Raw genomic sequence first — 21,251 nt, forward strand, 5'->3', positions numbered from 1 at the left:
GTGACAAATCTCACCTGATGAACAAACTGGGGGAGGAGTTATTTCTTTTTAGCCAATCAGAGAGACGTTCTGCTTGTCAAACACACGCACGTTTGCAATTCCTGACATCCGATTGGCCCATAGGAAGGCGGGATTTTAGAACCGCAGTGATTACTTATTTTAGTAGTCCAAAACAACAGGGTTATTTATTATTTTATCCTACACTAGACAGATATTTAAGATGTTATAATGACTTATATATTATTTTTTTGTGTTTAAGTGTCATTTAAAATTAAATGGAGGTGTTCTCTCCTCACAATTTAGTGAAACTTTGCCGTAATGAAAGGGATTTTCAAAATAAGCAAATAAATACGTCAATAAAAATAAATAAATAAATACATTTGAGAGAATGAATAAACATTCACGTAATTCATTTAAATTTTTACCTGCCCGCACTTTTAATTAATTAAATATTTATTTGTGCAGGAATTTGTGGATTGTTTTAATATACATTTATTTATTTGCATAATTATACATTTAATGTTTAATTTATGCAGAATATGGATTTATTGACTAACTTATTTAAATGGCATATGGCAAATACGCTATATGAATTTCATATTTTCTCTGATAAATAGTATTCTAGAATGGAATCAGTCATGTTGAAAAAGACAAGTGAATTAAAGGGGGGTCTGGGGGAAGGGGTTGACCGAATTATTGGTAATTAACGCTTGAACCCCCGTGAAGGACGTCAAAACAAGATGTATGTTGGATTAGCTTTTTAAATAGTTAGAAAAAGATCTGTATATTAATTAATGGTGTTAATAATTTAAATAATACCTCATGTAAATATACATTGACCACCCCCATCAGGGTTCATACCATTATGAATGCGCGTTCGCTCCAAGCCAAACGGAAAAATGTTCATTAGCGGTCTGAAACCAGCAGATGTAAGTGCTCACACGACACTACGCATTTCTTGTAAAATATTTGTTTGTTTCTACTTATAACCTAAAAGTAAAGTAAAATTAGTCTCTAAGTATGTTTTAAAAGAGAACTGCTCTCACATGGACGACAACATGGTCGCCATGGTCATGCATGGTTGCCTGGTGATTTCCAAAAATCTATTTATTCTTATTAAACTATAAGATTTTATTATATTTTATCAATGAAGAGAAAAAAAAAATGTTCCATTGCAACAGCAGCGCCCAGCAACAGCCCTGAATTACGCCATTTTGGAGTGAAAGCGATCGGCTGTACATTGGATCTTATTGCTGTCGCGATGGTGAGCAGCTGCTTTGTTTTTTATTTATCTATTTAAAAAACGCATTAAAGCTGAGATACAACCTGAAAGACGACGATACAACACTTATTATCACGATCATCAGCACTTTTAATAGTTTATTTTACAGACTTATAATATGCTGCAGTTCTATTGGAGTTTTCATACTAAAATTGCCGCCATCTAGTGGCTGTTTCCCAAATTGCACTAGAGTGTTGCCTCTTGGTGATTCTATGCTCTTTGATGTGGGTCAAGATAGGCCACATATATCAATTATTAACATCTGGCCCAAATACTACAGTTTACATTTGGCCCATGTATCTGGGGCCAGAATTCTCAGCTATCTGGGTTGTTATTGTTTACATCTATCAAAATGGTCAATACAGCACCAACCCAGACAATAAATCACTTAAAATTTTCAAATGAAAAAGAAAATGCAAAAGTTAAAAAATTACACACAGAGAGAAACACCAGCAGATATGAATTAGGACATCTTCATAACATAATAATGAATGAGCGACTGAAATGAAAATAAACATGCAGGCTTGAGGAATCAGGTCAGCAGAAACACAACACCTCTGGCTGAACAAAGCGAGTGCACACGCTTTCTTTTGCCTTTTTTTTGTTGACGAGAGGTCAAATTTCACCTCTAAATGTGTGTCAGAAGGATATCTGATAGCTGAGAGAAGGAGCCAGGTGGATTTCCCTCTGTTGGGTTAAAATCTCTCATAATTCAAGCTTCTCACAGCAGTCATCAGGTCAAATATTGTAAAGCGCCTTACAAGGCGGCACAATATAGGGTTCCAGCAGTGTGCGCATCGGCAATAGTCATATCGCAAGATATGCAATGTTGTGTCTGAATTACAGTTGAGCGTGAGCCACAGAAGTCTATTTATTCACTGTATTATTTATTCATTCATTCATTTTCTTGTCGGCTTAGTCCCTTTTTAGTCCGGGGTCGCCACAGCAGAATGAACCGGCAACTCATCCAGCACATTTTTACACAGCGGATGCCCTTCCAGCCACAACCCATCTCTGGGAAATCCCTGTATTATACTATTTCTAAAAAAAAATCATTTTTGTCTTGGCAGCATGTTCGCTCAGTGATTAGCACTGTGGCCTCACAGCAAGAAGGTTGCTGGTTCGAGTCTCGGCTGGGTCAGTTGGCAGTTCTGTGTGGAGTTGGCATGGTCTCCCCGTGTTGGCGTGGGTTTCCACTGGGTGCTTCGCTTTCCCCCACAGTCCAAAGACATGGGAAGAAAAAGAAATGGGAGGAATCTCACTTTTCTGGATCCCCGCATGACATCTTAAAGTGAGAAAAACCCTTCGCTCAATCACTTTTGTAAGTCTGAACGCAGTGTATTTAATTCAGCATTCGATTATTGAAGTTCTCTGATAGTTTGGACTCAAATATTACTACCGGAAATAATTAGGGAACTTTGAGTTATTGTTTGAAACTTGCTCTTTGGTCACACAAATATCCTAAAATAGCAAACACAGGCCATATTACCTAAAACTGCCAGTGCAAGTACATTTTTACCGACCCAGGCTCATTCTGAAAACATACCCCTATGCGCATGATATAATATATAATATGAAAAAACTGTACAAAAGCACGCACATCCCTCTTAACTGGGTGCTCAGCCAAAAAACGCAAAAGATGCAAATTAAATGTTCATCAAAGGCGGCAACACCAAAGAAATTCGTTTACGATTTTGTATGTTACGAACTTTTGTGCTCAAGGAGTAACTAGTGGTGGGCAAAGCGAGGCTTCATGAAACACTGAAACAGCCGAAGCAAATGTGTTGACACTTCGAAACGTTTCGAAACCTGTCTCTACAGTGACACCTGGTGGTCATTTTTTGTATGTATTGCTCTGGAACAGCTTCAGCCAAGAAACTTGAGGAAGAAAACCTCACCAAATTTATTACATTAAAAAAGCTGACACAAAGCGTGTTACACACCATCAGCTTTTTTAATTTAATAAATGTGTATTTTTGGTGCTGTGGTGTTGCCGCCTTTGATGAATATAAAATATTTATTTGCAAATATTTTTTTTTAAATTGTGAAAATGGGCATTCCCGACAAAAGAGCATGTGTTTGTGTGCATGCGAATGTATTTTCGTCCCTCTTAAATTCGGACTAATCCATATGTCCTGAAACACACCCCCTCTCCCACTTTCACTTCCAATTCTAACGGAGGTATGGATTTGTTTATGAATGAATCTTCGTTATGAACGACTCGAACCATCAATATTCCTGCATCTCAGTGTGCATAATATCCACCTTTCTGATCTAAACGATATCTGACATTTGTAATATTCAATAATTCAGGGTGGACAGTATGCTTATTAAGGCACAGAGTCTGTTGTTATCAGGCACCGTTATAGGTTACTTCAAAAATTAGCCGTTACTTCACTTAGCCGACAATAATACAAGTTTCTGGCACCGCAGCGTCTTGCCATATTTCATTTACATTTTTGCTGGCTTTCTTCAACAAAACTAGCATGAGCCTAGTATTACGCTACTTTGCAGTGAGTGACTGTATTATCAATAATAATGTTACTTATGCGGCGAAGCAGTGCCGCAGTAGGTAGTGCTGTCGCCTCACAGCAAGAAGGTCGCTGGTTCGAGCCTCGGCTCAGTTGCCATTCTTGTGTGGAGTTTGCATGTTCTCCCTGCATTCGCATGAGTTTCCTCCGGGTGCTCCGGTTTCCCCCACAGTCCAAACACATGTGGTACAGGTGAATTGGGTAGGCTAAATTGTCCGTAGTGTATGAGTGTGTGTGAGTGTGTGTGTGGATGATTCCCAGAGATGAGTTGCGGCTAGAAGGGCATCCACTGCGTAAAAACTTGCAGGATAAGTTGGCGGTTCATTCCGCTGTGGCGACCCTAGATTAATAAAGCCGACAAGAAAATGAATGAATGAATGAATGTTACTTGTTGGGATGGCTGACGTGAAACTGACATCTCGACACAGTTTCGAGATCCCAAAGTGCAAATGTTTAGAAACATTTCACCGAAACATGATCCAAAACACTGAGGTCACGAGACCTGGGCTGCGTCTGAAACCGCCTACTACTCAGTAGGTGCTGCATTTGAATTTAAACGTGCTACTCGGCCGTTAGAAAAGTGCGTTCTATACAGTATGAATGTGAGTAGTATGAATGGAATTCGGACGTACTACATCCGCCAGTTTGTCATGGTCACGTCACTTACCTGCGTCAGTTGCGTCGCTTCACTCCCATTCATGAATTCTCTTGCTGGGCATTATGGGATAGCACAGCGTTCATGGGATGCGCACTCCAGAATCTCGCCAGAAGTAGTAAGTCATCCGGGCACTTCTCCCATACTGATTTTCCAATTCTATAAATTCGGACATACTTCTCGGCTCGCATACTGATTTTAGCGTACTGTATAGTATGGAAGTATGCGGTTTCAGACGCAGCCCTGGGGAATCTGCGTTTGACTGGCGGGGTTGGGAAAGATATCTTATCTCATGTGGCCTGTGTGTGTTTATAGAGTTACTGTGCTGCAAATGTCCGAGTTCGAATCCCAAATCTCTGAAACTTTGACTAGATGTATTTTAATAATGTTCCTTTTTTTGACCAAAACGAGACATAATTAGTGTTCATTCGAATGTCAGACCAATGTTGAAACAAAACACGTTACACGAACAGAGAAATTCAAACTGACACCTATAGCTGCATCACCCTGGATTTTTGAACCAGAGCAATACACCAAAAAATGACCACTAGGTGTCACTGTAGAGACAAGTTTCGAAACGTTTCGAAGCGTCGTCACATTTGCTTCGACTGTTTCAGTGTTTCATGAAGCCTCGCTTTGCCCATCACTAGTTACTCCTTGAGCACAAAAGTTCGTAACATACAAAATCGTAAAAAGTGAACGAATCTTAGCTATCAAATGTTCTGCCCTTATGCTTTGTTTACTATGTTTGGTGATTACTACACCCGAATGCAGCGCTGAAGTCCAGCATCTTCAGATTGGCTTTAGTCTTGACTAGTGAGGTTGAATGACTTTGGACCAATATGGCGGCAGTATTAACGCATACTCCAGACCTGTATGTGATATCTAATATGTATATCTATGATACTCATCATGACTTTTATTTATTTATTTATTATAACCTCTAATTCAGTCAGTGAAGGTGAAAGTCATTGCTCAGCGAGTCCAAACATAAGCAGCTAAAAATACAAATTTGACCAAAGCTGGCGCTTATAGGTGTAATTGCACAGGTTTTTTAAAGCTTTATCTGATCAATTTAACGTCTGGGAATTGTAAATGAGACAGTTTTAGTAAAAGTCATTGACTGGGAGGCTTGAATGTTTTATTGAAGGTCTTATTGACCCTGTGGCGGTTCTAGAGTTGCCTACATCTTAATTAACAGGGAATTTTCATTTTTGGGTGAACTATCCCTTTAAGTTGATCCATTGTTTTTGTAAAAGCCTATAAAGCATGCACGATTCATAAGAGTGCTCGACACAATGTAAACTAAAAGCATAAAACATTCCCGATTAAACCCACATGAACCAAAGCGTCCCACAAATGCAGCGAGAGCGAGTCTGCAAGTGTGTTTTCACTGGTCTGTGCTTTTGTAGAGCTCCACTGTGCTTGAGCTCAGCGGTCTGCTGTTTTTCAGCGCTCGCACGGCCCCCGAACCCTAAAAATAAAACATCCACCAATCAGAATCACTTCATTAAATAAAGAAAGCAGTCTCTGAGCTGATGCTTCTGCTCACCTGGAAAGAGTCGTCCTCGTTGTCTGCATTACTGTTGAGGTAGCCGAGCGACGCGGCTCTCTTCATACTGTGTGGATCAAAAACAAACATTTACTGAGCAATTCCATGCAAATGTCAACCTCGAGTTAGCTTTTCACCAAAATAGTGAATCGTTTTACTGTAATAGTAGAGTAAAATACTCAGAAATGCCTCTGTTAATGTTTACAAGCAGATATTTTTGATTTAGCAAAGTCACACGAGTGCCAATTTCACATCTGTCACATTCATAACCAAGCTTTTCATAATGACATATTATATATTTTTTATTTCTTATTTTTTAGGGGTTTTTAACCTTTAATGGATAGAATAGTGCAGAGGTTTTACAATAAATAGTTGGGAACAGAGAGAGGGGGAAGGGTCGGCAAAAGACCTCGTGCTGGGAACCGAACTCAGGTGGCCGTGAGCACCATGGTGCTATACAGTATGTCACCACTAGGCTATTGGCGCTGATGCATATGTTAGATTTTTATTCTGCATGTTTGCCTGAGGCCAAATATTTGCACGATTGCATTGACTTTTGTAGCTTACACACAGAAAAAAAATATTCAAAGATGATTCCTTGGATTTACACTTTTTTTTTTTTACGTTAGGGGCTGTAAACAATTCAATTGTGTTGATTTTAAACAAACAAATTAAGTTGAACGTTATTCAATTTAATTTGTTTGTTTAAATTCAACACAAATAAATTGTTTGCAACAGTTCTGCATGCAACACTTTTTTCAGTGCACCAATGCTTAAATCCGTGTTTGGTGTGAACCCAACTGCATTCAAAGGCATCACTGGAAGAGTTTTATTATCCACAGCTGTGGAGTCTCACTTTGTGTTTCGAGGTTCTGGAGGCATCGTTCCTTGAATCTTCTTTACCAGCATCTCACTGCTTCTGCGCAGGACTTCCCTGAGCTTACCGAAAGAGCCGGCTCTCCTCAGAGTCCCGTCCTAAACACAACAAATCCTGTTAAAGTCCTTGATTGAAAAGTGTTTGGAGGAATTTAATTAAAAAAACAAACATTCTAGCAGGCTTGGTAGCGGTTTGTTACTGCTCGTTTTGCATCAGTTAATGAAGAAGCATCATATCGATCAAAAGTAGACTGTAGGGTGCCTCAAGGCGCAGTCATTGGTCCATTGTTTTTTAAAATCTATATGCTACCGCTAGGGGTAACACTTTAGAATGAGTATCCGTTATTCGTATTCGTAACTAATTTACTAACAGCTTGTTCATGATCTATGACTAATTTATGAGGTATAGTTATAATCATTACAATACAGTTAACAAGTCATTTATTAAAGCTTGTAAGTTATTTATTGGCTATCTATAAGGCACAGTTATAAATAATTAACAAACTGTTAACTTTTTTTTTTTAACAAGTCATTTATAACTCATTAACCAACAGTTTATTAATGATCTATTAACTAGTTATAACAGTTATTCTAAAGCGTTCCCCAATATTGCTACAGTGCATATTTCTGTCTGAAAAACATGGCATTATCTAGCAATGGCATTACACTGTGATATTCTCCTATAAAGTAAGCACATTATATGCAATCACAGAGGGGTGGCCAAACTTTTGCATAAAACTGTGAACATCATGCTATGAAATGTTTAGGCTCAAATTCAAATGGCGTTAACATGCCTGTGTTTTATTTCTATAATAATTATGGCTGTCAAGCCAGGATCTTGATGGTTTATTGTGGGTATGTTGTTTACATGAAGAAATCTGTGTTACAAGTTAAACATAAATTTTAATAAACAATTATATTTTGAATTTAAATAGTTTTTGTCTTGGGTTTACATTAATTTTACATTTGAATAGCCAAAATTACAAGTTTCAGTCTTTTAAATGTGATTAATCGCGATAAAAAATTAGTTAATTTTTAATGGATTGACAGCACTAATATATATATATATATATATATATATATATATATATATATATATATATATATATATATATATATATATATATATATATATATATAAATAAATGCTGTAGTGTTTACTATAAATGACTAGTATTTTGTCTTCATTAGATAAAGACCCGAGCGCAGCAGTGAAGCTCTAAGACCAGCAGATGGCAGAACAGGTTAGCATTTGCAGACACACAACATCATGGACCACATGTCAGCTTATGCAACGAGGTTTACCAGCTTCAGTAGCGAGCAGTACTGCTTTATTCCTCTCAGTGTGGAAAAGCACCGATTTCAGCATGAAATATGAGACTTACACAGGCATTGAGGAGTCATCCTGCAGAGATTAGCTGTAGTTTTTACAATAAACCCTGTTTCTCTGCTGTCATGTTGAGGCAGGAGCTGAGCTGAGTTGAGCAGAAACTGGGTCACTGTGTGTGTGATCCAACAAAACATTCACTTACATTCACATTTATACACTTAGAGGGAGTCCAGGCCACTAATTACTACTCTTTATTGGGTTATAGATGTCATATGAGAGGTTTTAATCAAAATATACATCATGCACAGAGCTACATACACAGCCTATATATATATAGACTTTAACTGTATGTCTGAACTTACTATAGAATATTCTTAAAACTGCTTGTAATTACGCTTGGCATTTTGTACCATTTAAAGTAATGTTGAGCCTAAAGTATCCTTCAGATTTAACAAGTAGTTTGATTTTGATTTTCTATCACAAATTGTTTTTGCAATACTTAGTTTGTCCACAGGGTGTCAACATTAAACTGTGCTGCTGTTTCTGTCAGAAAACTCCCCCCAAAACGAAACCAACAACAAAAGTAGCACTGATAGTAAACTAATATGTCTTAAGTAAAGGATAAAGTACATCCAGGTGGATGCAATCGCAGAATAAAACCCAACAGGAGCACTGCTGTATAAAACTAAAGGGTTTATTCTGAGAAAACAACCTCCTGGATGTACTTTATCCCACTTATTACACATCCAATTGGCACAACACATAACAATTAGACGCAAAACGTTGTTCTGAGCAGTAATAGTTTATTCATTCTATAATTAAAGGCTGACAGAAATGAAAACGGCTGAATGGAGTATACACTAACCTACGTATTATTCAGCCACAAGGCGGCGAGACAGACAAGCATATGAATGTGTATATGAACGTATTCACTGACGAACTACATGACTTGAAGACTGTGTTATTGGTGGTTGTTATCTGGGAATAACATACCTTGGAATGTCACCACTGACCACTGAGAATTGAGTATTCAGACAGACGTGTAATAAACAAACAATTTAACGCTCCTAACTAGGTCCACACGGAATCTGCGCGCACAGAATTACGCAGATTTTAGCCCATCATTAATTCTGTTTATTTACTTGTGTAAATGTGTGTAAATCTATATTTATTCAGTTTTTAAATTAATTAATGTAATATTATTGACTAATGTGAAAATGTTCATCTGATTTATGTACAATGCAGCTTGTACAGTAATATTTCTGCCTTTTAGTAGAGATATTATATGAGAGACTTGCTTTGTTTACCAAATAAAGTGGATCTAATTGGATTTGCATTTTAAACATTAAATAAATGTTAAAAAGGTATTATTCTTTATTTCACATATTGAGGTTTTAGTTATGATACTCCCAAAATTTTTCTGCAAATTTCTACCAAAATTGTGTGCAGAAACAGCAAAAAAACGTCCACAGATTCCGTCTGGCCCTGCTCATAACTTCTGGAGATAAAAAATGCAGACACTGGACGAGAGTGAATCTCTCTAGTTTACGCGTTCATACACACTGACTAATGAGGTGTACACTTTTAAAGTGTCAAAATAAAGTATCCGCTTGTTAAATGTGACATCATTTAAAGCAGCTTCCGGGTCCAAGCGCTGTATCGAACTGTACTCATGAAATGTTAATAATAAACGTTTACAAATTGATGTAATACTTTCAAAAATCACGATCGCATTATATACATCCATGCCTGATATCTACTGAGCAGAAAGTGATAAATTTTATATAAATTGTTAAAATGTTGGTATTTGTGATGCAGCAAGTCCAGAGATTGTTGTGTTCACTATAAGTTTATCTAAAATTCACTTTATTGTGTGATATGAATAAAAAGGTCATAAACTAATATTTTCTCAATTCAGATGAGTAGCGGCTTGGACCCGGAAACAGTATTACACACGTCACCAACACTTCACTTAACAAGCGGATACTTTTACGTTTGTAATGTAAATGTAGCATTTAAAGTGTTCATTTTCTGTTCAATAGGGGGGGTTGTATAACTCACATGATGATGCCGGAGGCGAATGTTGAACAGTAGCTATGTTTCCATCCAAAGATGCAGGGGGGCCAACACATTTTGCGCTACTCCACTGGCCCCACCTGAAATCTTGCCTTGGGCGCTAATTTGGTTAGGTCCGGGCCTGTCCTTGGTGATGACGGACTGACGGCTCAAACCTTTTACAATCAGCAAAACAACTTTTACAGTGGCTGATTTATACTTCTGTTATGGCGCAGCCTACGTGTTGACGCATAGCCCTGCGGCGTGGCCGTCGGCGTCACTGACGTGCACCTCTCAATGACGCGAGCCTGATGGAGTGATTATTTACAAGCGTGGAGTCCTGTGAAGGAGCTCCTGATGGAAAGTTTTGTTCTGTGTTTACCTCATAGTTACAGTTGTTGCACGTCCGCCGGTTCCTGCCTCAAAATGAGCGAGTTTGAGCCACTTGTGCATTCAGGAAGTGTTCAGGAAAAACAAAACACCAGTGGAGAAACTCGACACAGAGGAACATCAACACCTCACTGCCAACTAGTGTTTTGAAAGTGTTAATGCAGACCAACAGAGACACGCGCAGAAGTATAAATGCATTGCTACGCGCGTTGCATGCGCCGTGGGTTACGCCGGTCACTTGACGCAGAAGTATAAACCAGGCTTTAAGCACTAAATGAAGATAAATGCCAAGTCCCAGAAACACACATTTCTATCTAATCAGCAGCATCAGAGAGAAATCTACGTCACGCCACGCAGACTGATAAAGCACACGCGTAGAGTTAATTCACTAAATGTGTTTAAATGGTAGTTTATGCGCATTTGTTTCTTATTAAATAAAATAGTTTATCCTAATCAATACGTTTGTATGCGAATTTTCAAAATGTTTGCGCATCTTGCTGTATTTATTGACCATTTGTTTGTGATATTCCAAAATGCACCCAATAATAGGTTAATGGAAACATAGCTAATGACCCGCCATTCAAATTCACAAGCAGGAATCAAGAGTGTATATCACAGCAGAACACATCAGTTAAAAACACACAAGTCTACAGATACAACGAGGATTGAGGTCTTCATCAGATTGGCTTTGATTATCGGTTGCGTTTCATAAATAACAAAATCTGTGTTAACAGTGTAGATGCACAAAAAGCAGACGACAAAGAAAGAGAATTAAGAGTGAAGTCGGTCAGTGTGTGCGCGCACGTGTGTGTGTGTGTGGAAGAATCAGGGAAAGAGAGGCAGGAAAACACAGCGAACGCACGATCATCAATCCCATCAGCCCAAGCAGAGAGTTAAAGATGCGCTGGACTTTATCCACAGCAGAGGAAAGAGCACAGGAGTCCGTTTAGATCAGGAGGATGAGATTCAATTTGCGGAGAGCAGAGAGAGAAGTGATGCTTACGCCTAATGCAGAGAGAGAGAGAGAGACAGAGAAAAAGAGAAATAGAGACAGGACACAAAAGCAGAGATGAGGAAATCAATCAAACGCTTCACTAAACATGTAAAGTGTGTCTGTCCTTCTGTCAGTATCAGCACTGCACAAACACAGGATATCTGCAGCGGTGAGTTAACCATGGGTCACCCAAAGCTGTCATCATACAGTTATACTGCTCTATTTTACAAACTCATTTTAGATATATGCCCAGGGCTTCATTTCTGATAATCAAGAAATATGTATCCTGGACTGTATCTTCTTTTGTTTTGTTTTTTTGTTTTAAAAAATCCACCAGAGGGCGCTGTGTACATTTAATATATGCCCAGGGCTTCATTTTTGAGAATTGAAAAAATATGTATCCTGAACTATATCTTCTTGTGTTTTTTATTTTCAAACATCCACCAGAGGGTGCTGTGTACATTTAAATGTATGTCCAGGGCTTCATTTTTGAGAATCAAGAAATATGTATCCTGGACTGTATCTTCTTTTTTTTTTCTTTTCTTTTTTTTTTAAAAATCCACCAGAGGGCGCTGTGTACATTTTTAACAATCTTGTTTTCTCATACATACATCCACCAGAGGGCGCTATGTACATTTATACATATGCCCAGGGCTTCATTTTTGAGAATTGAAAAAATATGTATCCTGGACTATATCTTCTTGTGTTTTTTGTTTTCAAACATCCACCAGAGGGTGCTGTGTACATTTAAATATATGTCCAGGGCTTCATTTTTGAGAATCAAGAAATATGTATCCTGGACGATACCATCTTGTGTGTTTTTTTTTCATCCACCAGAGGGCGCTGTGTACATTTTTGACAATCTCAAATACATTACTGGGGCGCGTTTACCTATACAAAAATCCACCAGAGGGCGCTGTGTACATTTTTGTATATATATGCCCAGGGCTTCATTTTTAGGAATCGAGAAATATGTATCCAGGACTGTATCTTCTCTTGTTTTGTTTTTTGTTCTAGGTTCTGCCTAACCAAAGACAAGGAAAGAAGACGGAGCTGTACACGGCCTGGGTCATCATCAACCAGCAGAACAACTGCATTCAGATAGTGAACTGTAGCTGAACGGCAGGGTATGTGAACACATTTCTACATTTCACTCTGAGCATTCAGTGTTCCGTTTAATTCACTATGTTTAACTGTGTTTGCTGAAATCATTGCTGCAATCAGAAACCAGTGATGTGTCTGATTCAGCAGAGCGTCAACTTCCCTGATTCAGCATTATTAATCAGCTCCTCACTCCATTCAGCTGCCTTTCAGCCTAAGACGTCTGCAGTTGGCATTAAAAGCAGTGTGGTGTACACTAAATTTTACGTGTTTCGATTTCGGCATCCTACCCCACAACACCTCATGCACTACATTGCCTTTTTCTGCTACTGGTATGCATAGTTGAACCAGTGTAATGACATGTGTAGGTTGGTAATTCCCCTATATCCTTTATTAAACCTCCTCCGTTGACCCAGAGGTTGATATCAATTCCTGGCTGCAGTTTCTGTGACATCATAGATTCAAAATGACATCATAGATTTATCCCTGTATGTCTCTTTTGTCCAGCTGAATTATAATTTAGCCTAAATTTGATCCAGAACACAACACAAATCATCCGGACTTATTTCTAGTCTGCATCTTCTTAAATCATTCCTCCGTTTCTCTTGGGGATTTTTGGCAGTGCCGCAGGTGCACCGTACACAGATTTCTGCATTGAATCACTCACCCCGTTCCACTCCACGCTGCCCTCCTCTGCAGTGTCTCCACCGCTGCAGTCGTACTTCACACTGGAGATGGAGGAGGTGCTCCTGCGGCGGTCTGAGTCTCTCAGAGGATCCACTGCTGCTCCCTGACACACAGACACTAATACACGTTACAAAAACATCATTTCCCAGCATGCATCAGTGAAATGAGTGCTGATGCAGTACCTGTCTGCGGGACCTCATAGCACACTCCTCCAGGGTCTCTGCCGCCTCCAGTTTACCCTGTTTACGATACAGAGCTCCCAGATTCCTCAAGGTGGTGTTCACTGTTGGACTGTCAATCACAACTCACTGTCACTTATCACTCACCTTATAGTAGAGGTATTAGTAGAGTTATGGAGTCAGTATAGAGTTATAGAGTTGAGTTATTTTGAGCCTAGAGCGCCCTCTGCTTTTAAACACTAGCCTAGAGCAACATCTGCTGTTAAACACTAGCCTAGAGCGACATCTGCTGTTAAACACTAGCCTAGAGCAACATCTGCTGTTAAACACTAGCCTAGAGCAACATCTGCTGTTAAACACTAGCCTAGAGCAACATCTGCTGTTAAACACTAGCCTAGAGCAACATCTGCTGTTAAACACTAGCCTAGAGCGCCGGCTGCTGTTAAACACTAGCCTAGAGCAACATCTGCTGTTAAACACTAGCCTAGAGCAACATCTGCTGTTAAACACTAGCCTAGAGCAACATCTGCTGTTAAACACTAGCCAAGAGCAACATCTGCTGTTAAACACTAGCCTAGAGCAACATCTGCTGTTAAACACTAGCCTAGAGCACCATCTGCTGTTAAACACTAGCCTAGAGCGCCGGCTGCTGTTAAACACTAGCCTAGAGCAACATCTGCTGTTAAACACTAGCCTAGAGCAACATCTGCTGTTAAACACTAGCCTAGAGCAGCATCTGCTGTTAAACACTAGCCTAGAGCGCCGTCTGCTGTTAAACACTAGCCTAGAGCAACATCTGCTGTTAAACACTAGCCTAGAGCGCCACCTGCTGTTAAACACTAGCCAAGAGCAACATCTGCTGTTAAACACTAGCCTAGAGCGCCGTCTGCTGTTAAACACTAGCCTAGAGCACCATCTGCTGTTAAACACTAGCCTAGAGCAACATCTGCTGTTAAACACTAGCCTAGAGCAACATCTGCTGTTAAACACTAGCCTAGAGCAACATCTGCTGTTAAACACTAGCCTAGAGCGCCGTCTGCTGTTAAACACTAGCCTAGAGCAACATCTGCTGTTAAACACTAGCCTAGAGCAACATCTGCTGTTAAACACTAGCCTAGAGCGACATCTGCTGTTAAACACTAGCCTAGAGCGACATCTGCTGTTAAACACTAGCCTAGAGCGCCGTCTGCTGTTAAACACTAGCCTAGAGCGCCGTCTGCTGTTAAACACTAGCCTAGAGCAACATCTGCTGTTAAACACTAGCCTAGAGCGACATCTGCTGTTAAACACTAGCCTAGAGCGCCGTCTGCTGTTAAACACTAGCCTAGAGCGCCGTCTGCTGTTAAACACTAGCCTAGAGCACCGCCTGCTGTTAAACACTAGCCTAGAGCGCCGTCTGCTGTTAAACACTAGCCTAAAAGCGACATCTGCTGTTAAACACTAGCCTAGAGCGCCATCTGCTGTTAAACACTAGCCTAGAGCAACATCTGCTGTTAAACACTAGCCTAGAGCAACATCTGCTGTTAAACACTAGCCTAGAGCGCCGTCTGCTGTTAAACACTAGCCTAGAGCACCATCTGCTGTTAAACACTAGCCTAGAGCAACATCTGCTGTTAAACACTAGCCTAGAGCAACATCTGCTGTTAAACACTAGCCTAGAGCAACATCTGCTGTTAAACACTAGCCTAGAGCGCCGTCTGCTGTTAAACACTAGCCTAGAGCAACATCTGCTGTTAAACACTAGCCTAGAGCAACATCTGCTGTTAAACACTAGCCTAGAGCGACATCTGCTGTTAAACACTAGCCTAGAGCGACATCTGCTGTTAAACACTAGCCTAGAGCGCCGTCTGCTGTTAAACACTAGCCTAGAGCGCCGTCTGCTGTTAAACACTAGCCTAGAGCAACATCTGCTGTTAAACACTAGCCTAGAGCGACATCTGCTGTTAAACACTAGCCTAGAGCGCCGTCTGCTGTTAAACACTAGCCTAGAGCGCCGTCTGCTGTTAAACACTAGCCTAGAGCACCGCCTGCTGTTAAACACTAGCCTAGAGCGCCGTCTGCTGTTAAACACTAGCCTAAAAGCGACATCTGCTGTTAAACACTAGCCTAGAGCGCCGTCTGCTGTTAAACACTAGCCTAGAGCAACATCTGCTGTTAAACACTAGCCTAGAGCAACATCTGCTGTTAAACACTAGCCTAGAGCGACATCTGCTGTTAAACACTAGCCTAGAGCGCCGTCTGCTGTTAAACACTAGCCTAGAGCGCCGTCTGTTGTTAAACACTAGCCTGAATCACAGAGAACTGTTTTAGCTATGGGGGATTGTGGGTAATCATGGCTGTTTTTCCTCACCTGTTCACTTTACAGGCTTTGTACCAGCCTCCATATTCTCCATAATGATTCCCATCGGCCAGCTTGCCCTGAGAGAAAGAAGGAAAACACCGAGAAAGAGACGAGAATAATAAACACATACAGGTGAAAACACAGTTATTCAGTTATGTAAAATATTATTCTTTTTTATTTTCCAAATGACTTTAAATAGAGCAAGGAATTTTTCACAGTATTTTCCATTATATTTTTTTCTTCTGGAGAAAGTCTTATTTCTTTTAGTTTGGTGAAAAATAATTAGTGTGTGTGTGTGTGTACACTCACCGGCCACTTTATTAGGTACACCTGTCCAACTGCTCGCTAACGTAAATGTCTAATCAGCCAATCACATGGCAGCAGCTCAATGCATTTCGGCATGTAGACATGGTCAAGAGGATCTGCTGCAGTTCAAAGCGAGCATCAGAATGGGGAAGAAAGGGGATTTAAGAGACTTTGAATGTGGCATGGTTGTTGCAGCCAGACGGGCTGCTCTGAGTATTTCAGAAACTGCTGATCTACTGGGATTTTCACACACAACTATCTCTAGGGTTTACAGAGAATGCTCTGACAAAGAGGAAATCTCCAGTGACGGCAGTTCTGTGGGCGCAAATGCCTTGTTGATGAGGCCAGAGGTCAGAGGAGAATGGCCAGACTGGTTCCAGCTGATAGAAAGGCAACAGTAGTTCGAGCCTCGGCTGGGTCAGTTTGTGTTTCTGTGTGGAGTTTGCATGTTCTCCCCGTGTTCGCGTGGGTTTCCTCCGGGTTCTCCGGTTTCCCCCACAGTCCAAACACATGCGCTATAGGGGAATTGATTTGGCTGCAGTGTATTTGTGTGTATGTCCTGGTCCTCCAGGTTAGGGGTTGAGCATTGGGATGTGGACCCGTCTTGTAATCATTAGATGTTACAAAACACCAACATTCATTTATTTTATTTTCAACTTAGTCCCTTTATTAATCAGGGGTCGCCAAAGCGGAACGAATCGCCAACTTATCCAGCACATGTTTTATGCAGCGGATGCCCTTCCAGCTGCAACCCATCTCTGGGAAACATCTATACACACTCATTTACTACGGACAATTTAGCCTACCCAATTCACCTGTCCTGCCTTCGTGTGTTTTTCCTCCGGGTGCTCCGGTTTCCCCCACAGTCCAAAGACTTGCGGTACAGATGAATTGGGTTAGCTAAAATTGTCCGTAGTGTATGAGTGTGTGTGTGAATGTGTGTGTGGATGTTTCCCAGAGATGGGTTGCGGCTGGAAAGGCATCTGCTGCGTAAAAACTTGCTGGATAAGTTGGCGGTTCATTCCGCTGTGGTGACCCCAGATTAATAAAGGGACTAAGCCGACAAGAAAATTAAAGAATTAATTCACCTGTACTGCATGTGTTTGGACTGTGGGGGAAACCGGAGCACCCGGAGGAAACCCACGCGAACACGGGGAGAACATGCAAACTCGACACTGAAATGTCAACTGACACAGCCGAAACTTGAACCAGCGACCTTCTTGCTGTGAGACGACAGCATCACCTACTGCACCACCGCGTCACCCAAAACACCAACATGCTGTGGCAACATCAACTTCGATATAAGCGGCTCTAGAAGTAAGGAACTATTTAATTTAGTGATCTTGACTGTTTTACATTTTGGGTTTGTTTGTTTGTTTGTTTGTTTTTGCAGGCCTGGAAAATGCTGGGATGCCGTATGAAGCCTGTCAAGGTTTCAAAGCAGGGGTGTCCAAATTCAGTCCTGGAGGGCTGCTGTCCTGCTGAGTTTAGCTCCAACTTGCTTCACACCTGCCAAGATGTTTCTAGTACAGGGCTGCCTAAACTCGGTCACGAGACCTGGGCTGCGTCCGAAACCGCCTACTACACAGTAGGTGCTGCATTTGAATTTAAACGCACTACTCGAGCGTTCTATACAGTATGAATGTGAGTAGTATAAATGGAATTCGGACGTACTACATCCACCATTTGGTCATGGTCACGTGACCTACCTGCGTCAGTTGCGTCGCTTCACTCCCATTCATGAATTCTCTCGCGGGGCATCATGGGACAGCGCAGCGTGGACAGAATCTCGTCGGAAGTAGTAAGTCATCCGGGTACTTCTCCCATACTGATTTTCCAATTCTATGAATTCGGACATACCTCGGCTTGCATACTGATTTTAGCGTACTGTATAGTATACAGTGTATAGTATGGAAGTATGCAGTTTTGGACACAGCCCTGGTGTCCAGCAAAGTTTACTTCAAACCCCAATCAGACACACCTGGACTAGCTAATCAAGCTCTTTGTAGAAACTTCTGTGCAGGTGTGTTGACACACACACACACACACACACACACACACACACACACACACACACACACACACACACACACACACACACACACACACTTGTACAGCTATCTTTATGGGTTCTCTCTACATCTGTAATGATCCTAATACTGTACAGATTCTGTTCTTTATCCTCAAACCCAATCCTCACAGGAAACAATTTTACTTTGTCAACATATGTAATTCTGTTTGATTTATGAGCCATTTGCCTCATGGGGACCAGAAAAATGCCCTCACAAGCTGAAATCTTCTAGATTTCAATATGATAAATATCACACACACACACACAAACATACCTTGCTCTCTTCTCTTTCCTCGGCGTGCATCCAGATAGGTTTATTTTCAGCTGTAGACACAGAGAAACAGTTCTGCTACTGTAACCAACCAAAACTGTCAAACACTGCAGTTCCTACTGTTAACTTTAATCTTAGATTCGGCTAAACATGCCAGCGCACTTGGTATACTAGTGTGGACTTTAGTTCCTCCTTTAAGGGTCAGTTGACTCCAAAAATGAAAACTGTCATCATTTCAGCACAGGCTCATTGTGAATATGTACCTCCATATACATTTCTGGAGAGTGCAAATTATGTAGCCAGAGGTACGTCTGGCTGCATTTCGTCTGTAAGATAAAAGCTGCTGGGCTGTATGACGCTGCTGACGCTTCTGTTTCTTTTCACATTCCCAGCTGACTGCTTACCTTCGTGTGGACGGCTTTCCCGCTGTTACCAGTTTGCCCAGTAGCTCACCACGTACGTCGGTGGACTTGAGACGGAGAGAGGAGTTTACTGTGACGATAAGGTTTGAGTCTACGAAGAATGGTTCCAGAAAGCAGGTAAGACCAAATCTGCTTTTGAAAACACTGTCGGTTGGGTTTAGGGAAGTGTGTGGGCGGGTCAATCGGCGCTACTGAAAACACTACAGGGTGGGTTTAGGGGAGGAGAGTGGGGAACTCCGTCAGTCAGTCAGCAGCCTCTGGTGGATTTATGTGAGCACAGCAGGCGCGAATGGCTGAAAAAGCATACACGGCGCCCTCTGGTGGATTCACGAATAACAAAAACTTGCACAGAAATCGTAGCTCCTATGACGTATTTGGCGCTCTCCAGAAATGTATATAGGGGTATGTATCCATAATAAGCCTGGATTGCATCATTTGCTTGTCCATATTTAGAGCAAGATTTAGAGTTCCACATGAGGTGTTTATTACTTAGCAACTAACAGGCGTACTAACGGAGGGGATGCATCCCCCGCACTTTTAGAGACAGATCATTTAGAAACAGGTGATTGTAAACCTCTGGATTTCATACAGCGGCTAAATGTTTAATTCTAAACAGCTTTGAGGCATACGGATGTCAGGCGCTTGTTATTGTAGCTTATAGAAGGCAAAGTGCGCAGTACAGCGCATGACTCGCTTCATCAACACGCATGATCGTGTTCATCTAATTAGCTTAATCTAAGCATTCTACAGTGTGTCCATATTTTACAAGCAAGGATTCTGACACAGCAACATGCAGCAGACGCTTTACCAAAGTTGCGTGTAAGGGAGAAACGTCAGACTTATAACATGTCAGGGCTCATGGAATCACCTTACAGGTGAGGAATGGACCATCTCTGACAGCTTGTGACATCATCTGACACATTATCTGAGTATGTTTACATGGAAACCAATACTCTGATTTTAATATGATTAAGACACTACTCTGATCAAGAGTCTACCACGTTAACAGTGAATTAGAACAGTGAACAGATTTTAAATATCTTAAAGGACACAAACTGCGGAGGAAACTTTATAGGCTGGTGACGCAATGACGTTGATGGATCTGTGTGCTGTAACGTGTAGCTGGGAATCATGAATGCAACATTCAAAAAGCAGCTCATGTAAACACCTGAATCATATCACTGTCTTATTCACATTAAGGCAAATCAATAGATCCCTGATGTCCATGTAAAAGTAGTCACAAGCCCTAAACCCAGAAAAAAAGGTGCTCCTGATTTTGATGACAGCCTCTCCACAGGTTAGTAGTAAGCTAATGTAATGTTTATAGCATAATGCAAATCTTGCAAAACAAACAAATGATCAAAAGAAATATATTAATGCAATTCAAATAAATAAAATATGAATTGATGTTTACTTTAAACTTATTATAAATATATTTTTACATTATTAAATTATAATGATAGTGATATATATATATATATATATATATATATATATATATATATATATATATATATATATATATATATATATATATTATTATTTTTTTTTTTTTTTGGTCTATTAATTTTGTGTCTAAAAGGTATCGGTTCAGGCACTGTTTTGGCACCAGTACCATTTTAAAAGTATCGATTTAGCACCGGTATCGAAAAAAAACCAAACGATCCCCATCCCTAATCAATATCCAGCCTGATCTCTTGAATAAACACAACTGCGTTATGTATTGTCAGATAAGTGGAAAATTATTATGATTTCAGACGTGTATGATTTTTTTAAAAGGGGGCCAAACTCCACCCCTTAATCCTCATTGGAGGTTGAGCAGATCATAGTAAAATGTACCAATGAATATAAATTAGCCGCTAAATCAAAAAGTTACGAACTGCTGTGAGATTGTGTTTTAATACCCGATCATTAGTATGAATTCACAAAACTAACTGCTTGTAGATGGCCCAATCCTAATTCTATTTTTTACCCCTTCCCCTTCCCCTTGGCCCTTGAAACAGAGTGTAAAGGGGAAGGGCTTCAAAATGTACCCTTAAGAATAAGGACAGCACTACAGCACCTGCACACGCCATCAGATGTCATGGCGGTCTCTTGCTTCATATGAGATCAGACGGTGGCGACTGCTGTAGTTATTCAAGTTATTGTTTGGTATTTCTCTTCAGGAAATCACTGAAGGCATGATATATGATATATATCTACAATTTT

At 40.4% G+C, this 21,251-nt stretch overlaps 1 protein-coding gene and 1 long non-coding RNA gene across 3 annotated transcripts in view; one reads left to right on the forward strand and one right to left on the reverse strand.

Annotated features, from left to right (window-relative positions):
- The first annotated feature begins 857 nt into the window (after nt 1–857).
- On the forward strand, nt 858–8,387 carry LOC147838663 (uncharacterized). The gene is made up of 2 exons (XR_015522470.1): nt 858–929; nt 8,088–8,387. It is a non-coding gene; the product is annotated as an uncharacterized LOC147838663 (long non-coding RNA).
- The window catches only part of klc4 (kinesin light chain 4), a 34,199-nt gene continuing 18,045 nt past the window's right edge, over nt 5,098–21,251 (reverse strand). Inside the window, 7 exon segments of one of the 2 annotated variants that reach the window (NM_001446820.1) lie at nt 5,098–5,942; nt 6,021–6,087; nt 6,877–6,995; nt 13,434–13,556; nt 13,636–13,744; nt 15,983–16,050; nt 18,625–18,674. In NM_001446820.1, the coding sequence (NP_001433749.1) occupies nt 5,859–5,942; nt 6,021–6,087; nt 6,877–6,995; nt 13,434–13,556; nt 13,636–13,744; nt 15,983–16,050; nt 18,625–18,674 (620 nt within the window). In that variant the 3' untranslated portion in view covers nt 5,098–5,858. 2 annotated transcript variants of the gene reach the window in all.

Source organism: Danio rerio, chromosome 22 (assembly GCF_052040795.2).
Source record: "Danio rerio strain M-AB ecotype USA chromosome 22, GRCz13ab, whole genome shotgun sequence".
In the NCBI taxonomy this organism is placed as follows: Eukaryota; Metazoa; Chordata; class Actinopteri; order Cypriniformes; family Danionidae; genus Danio; species Danio rerio.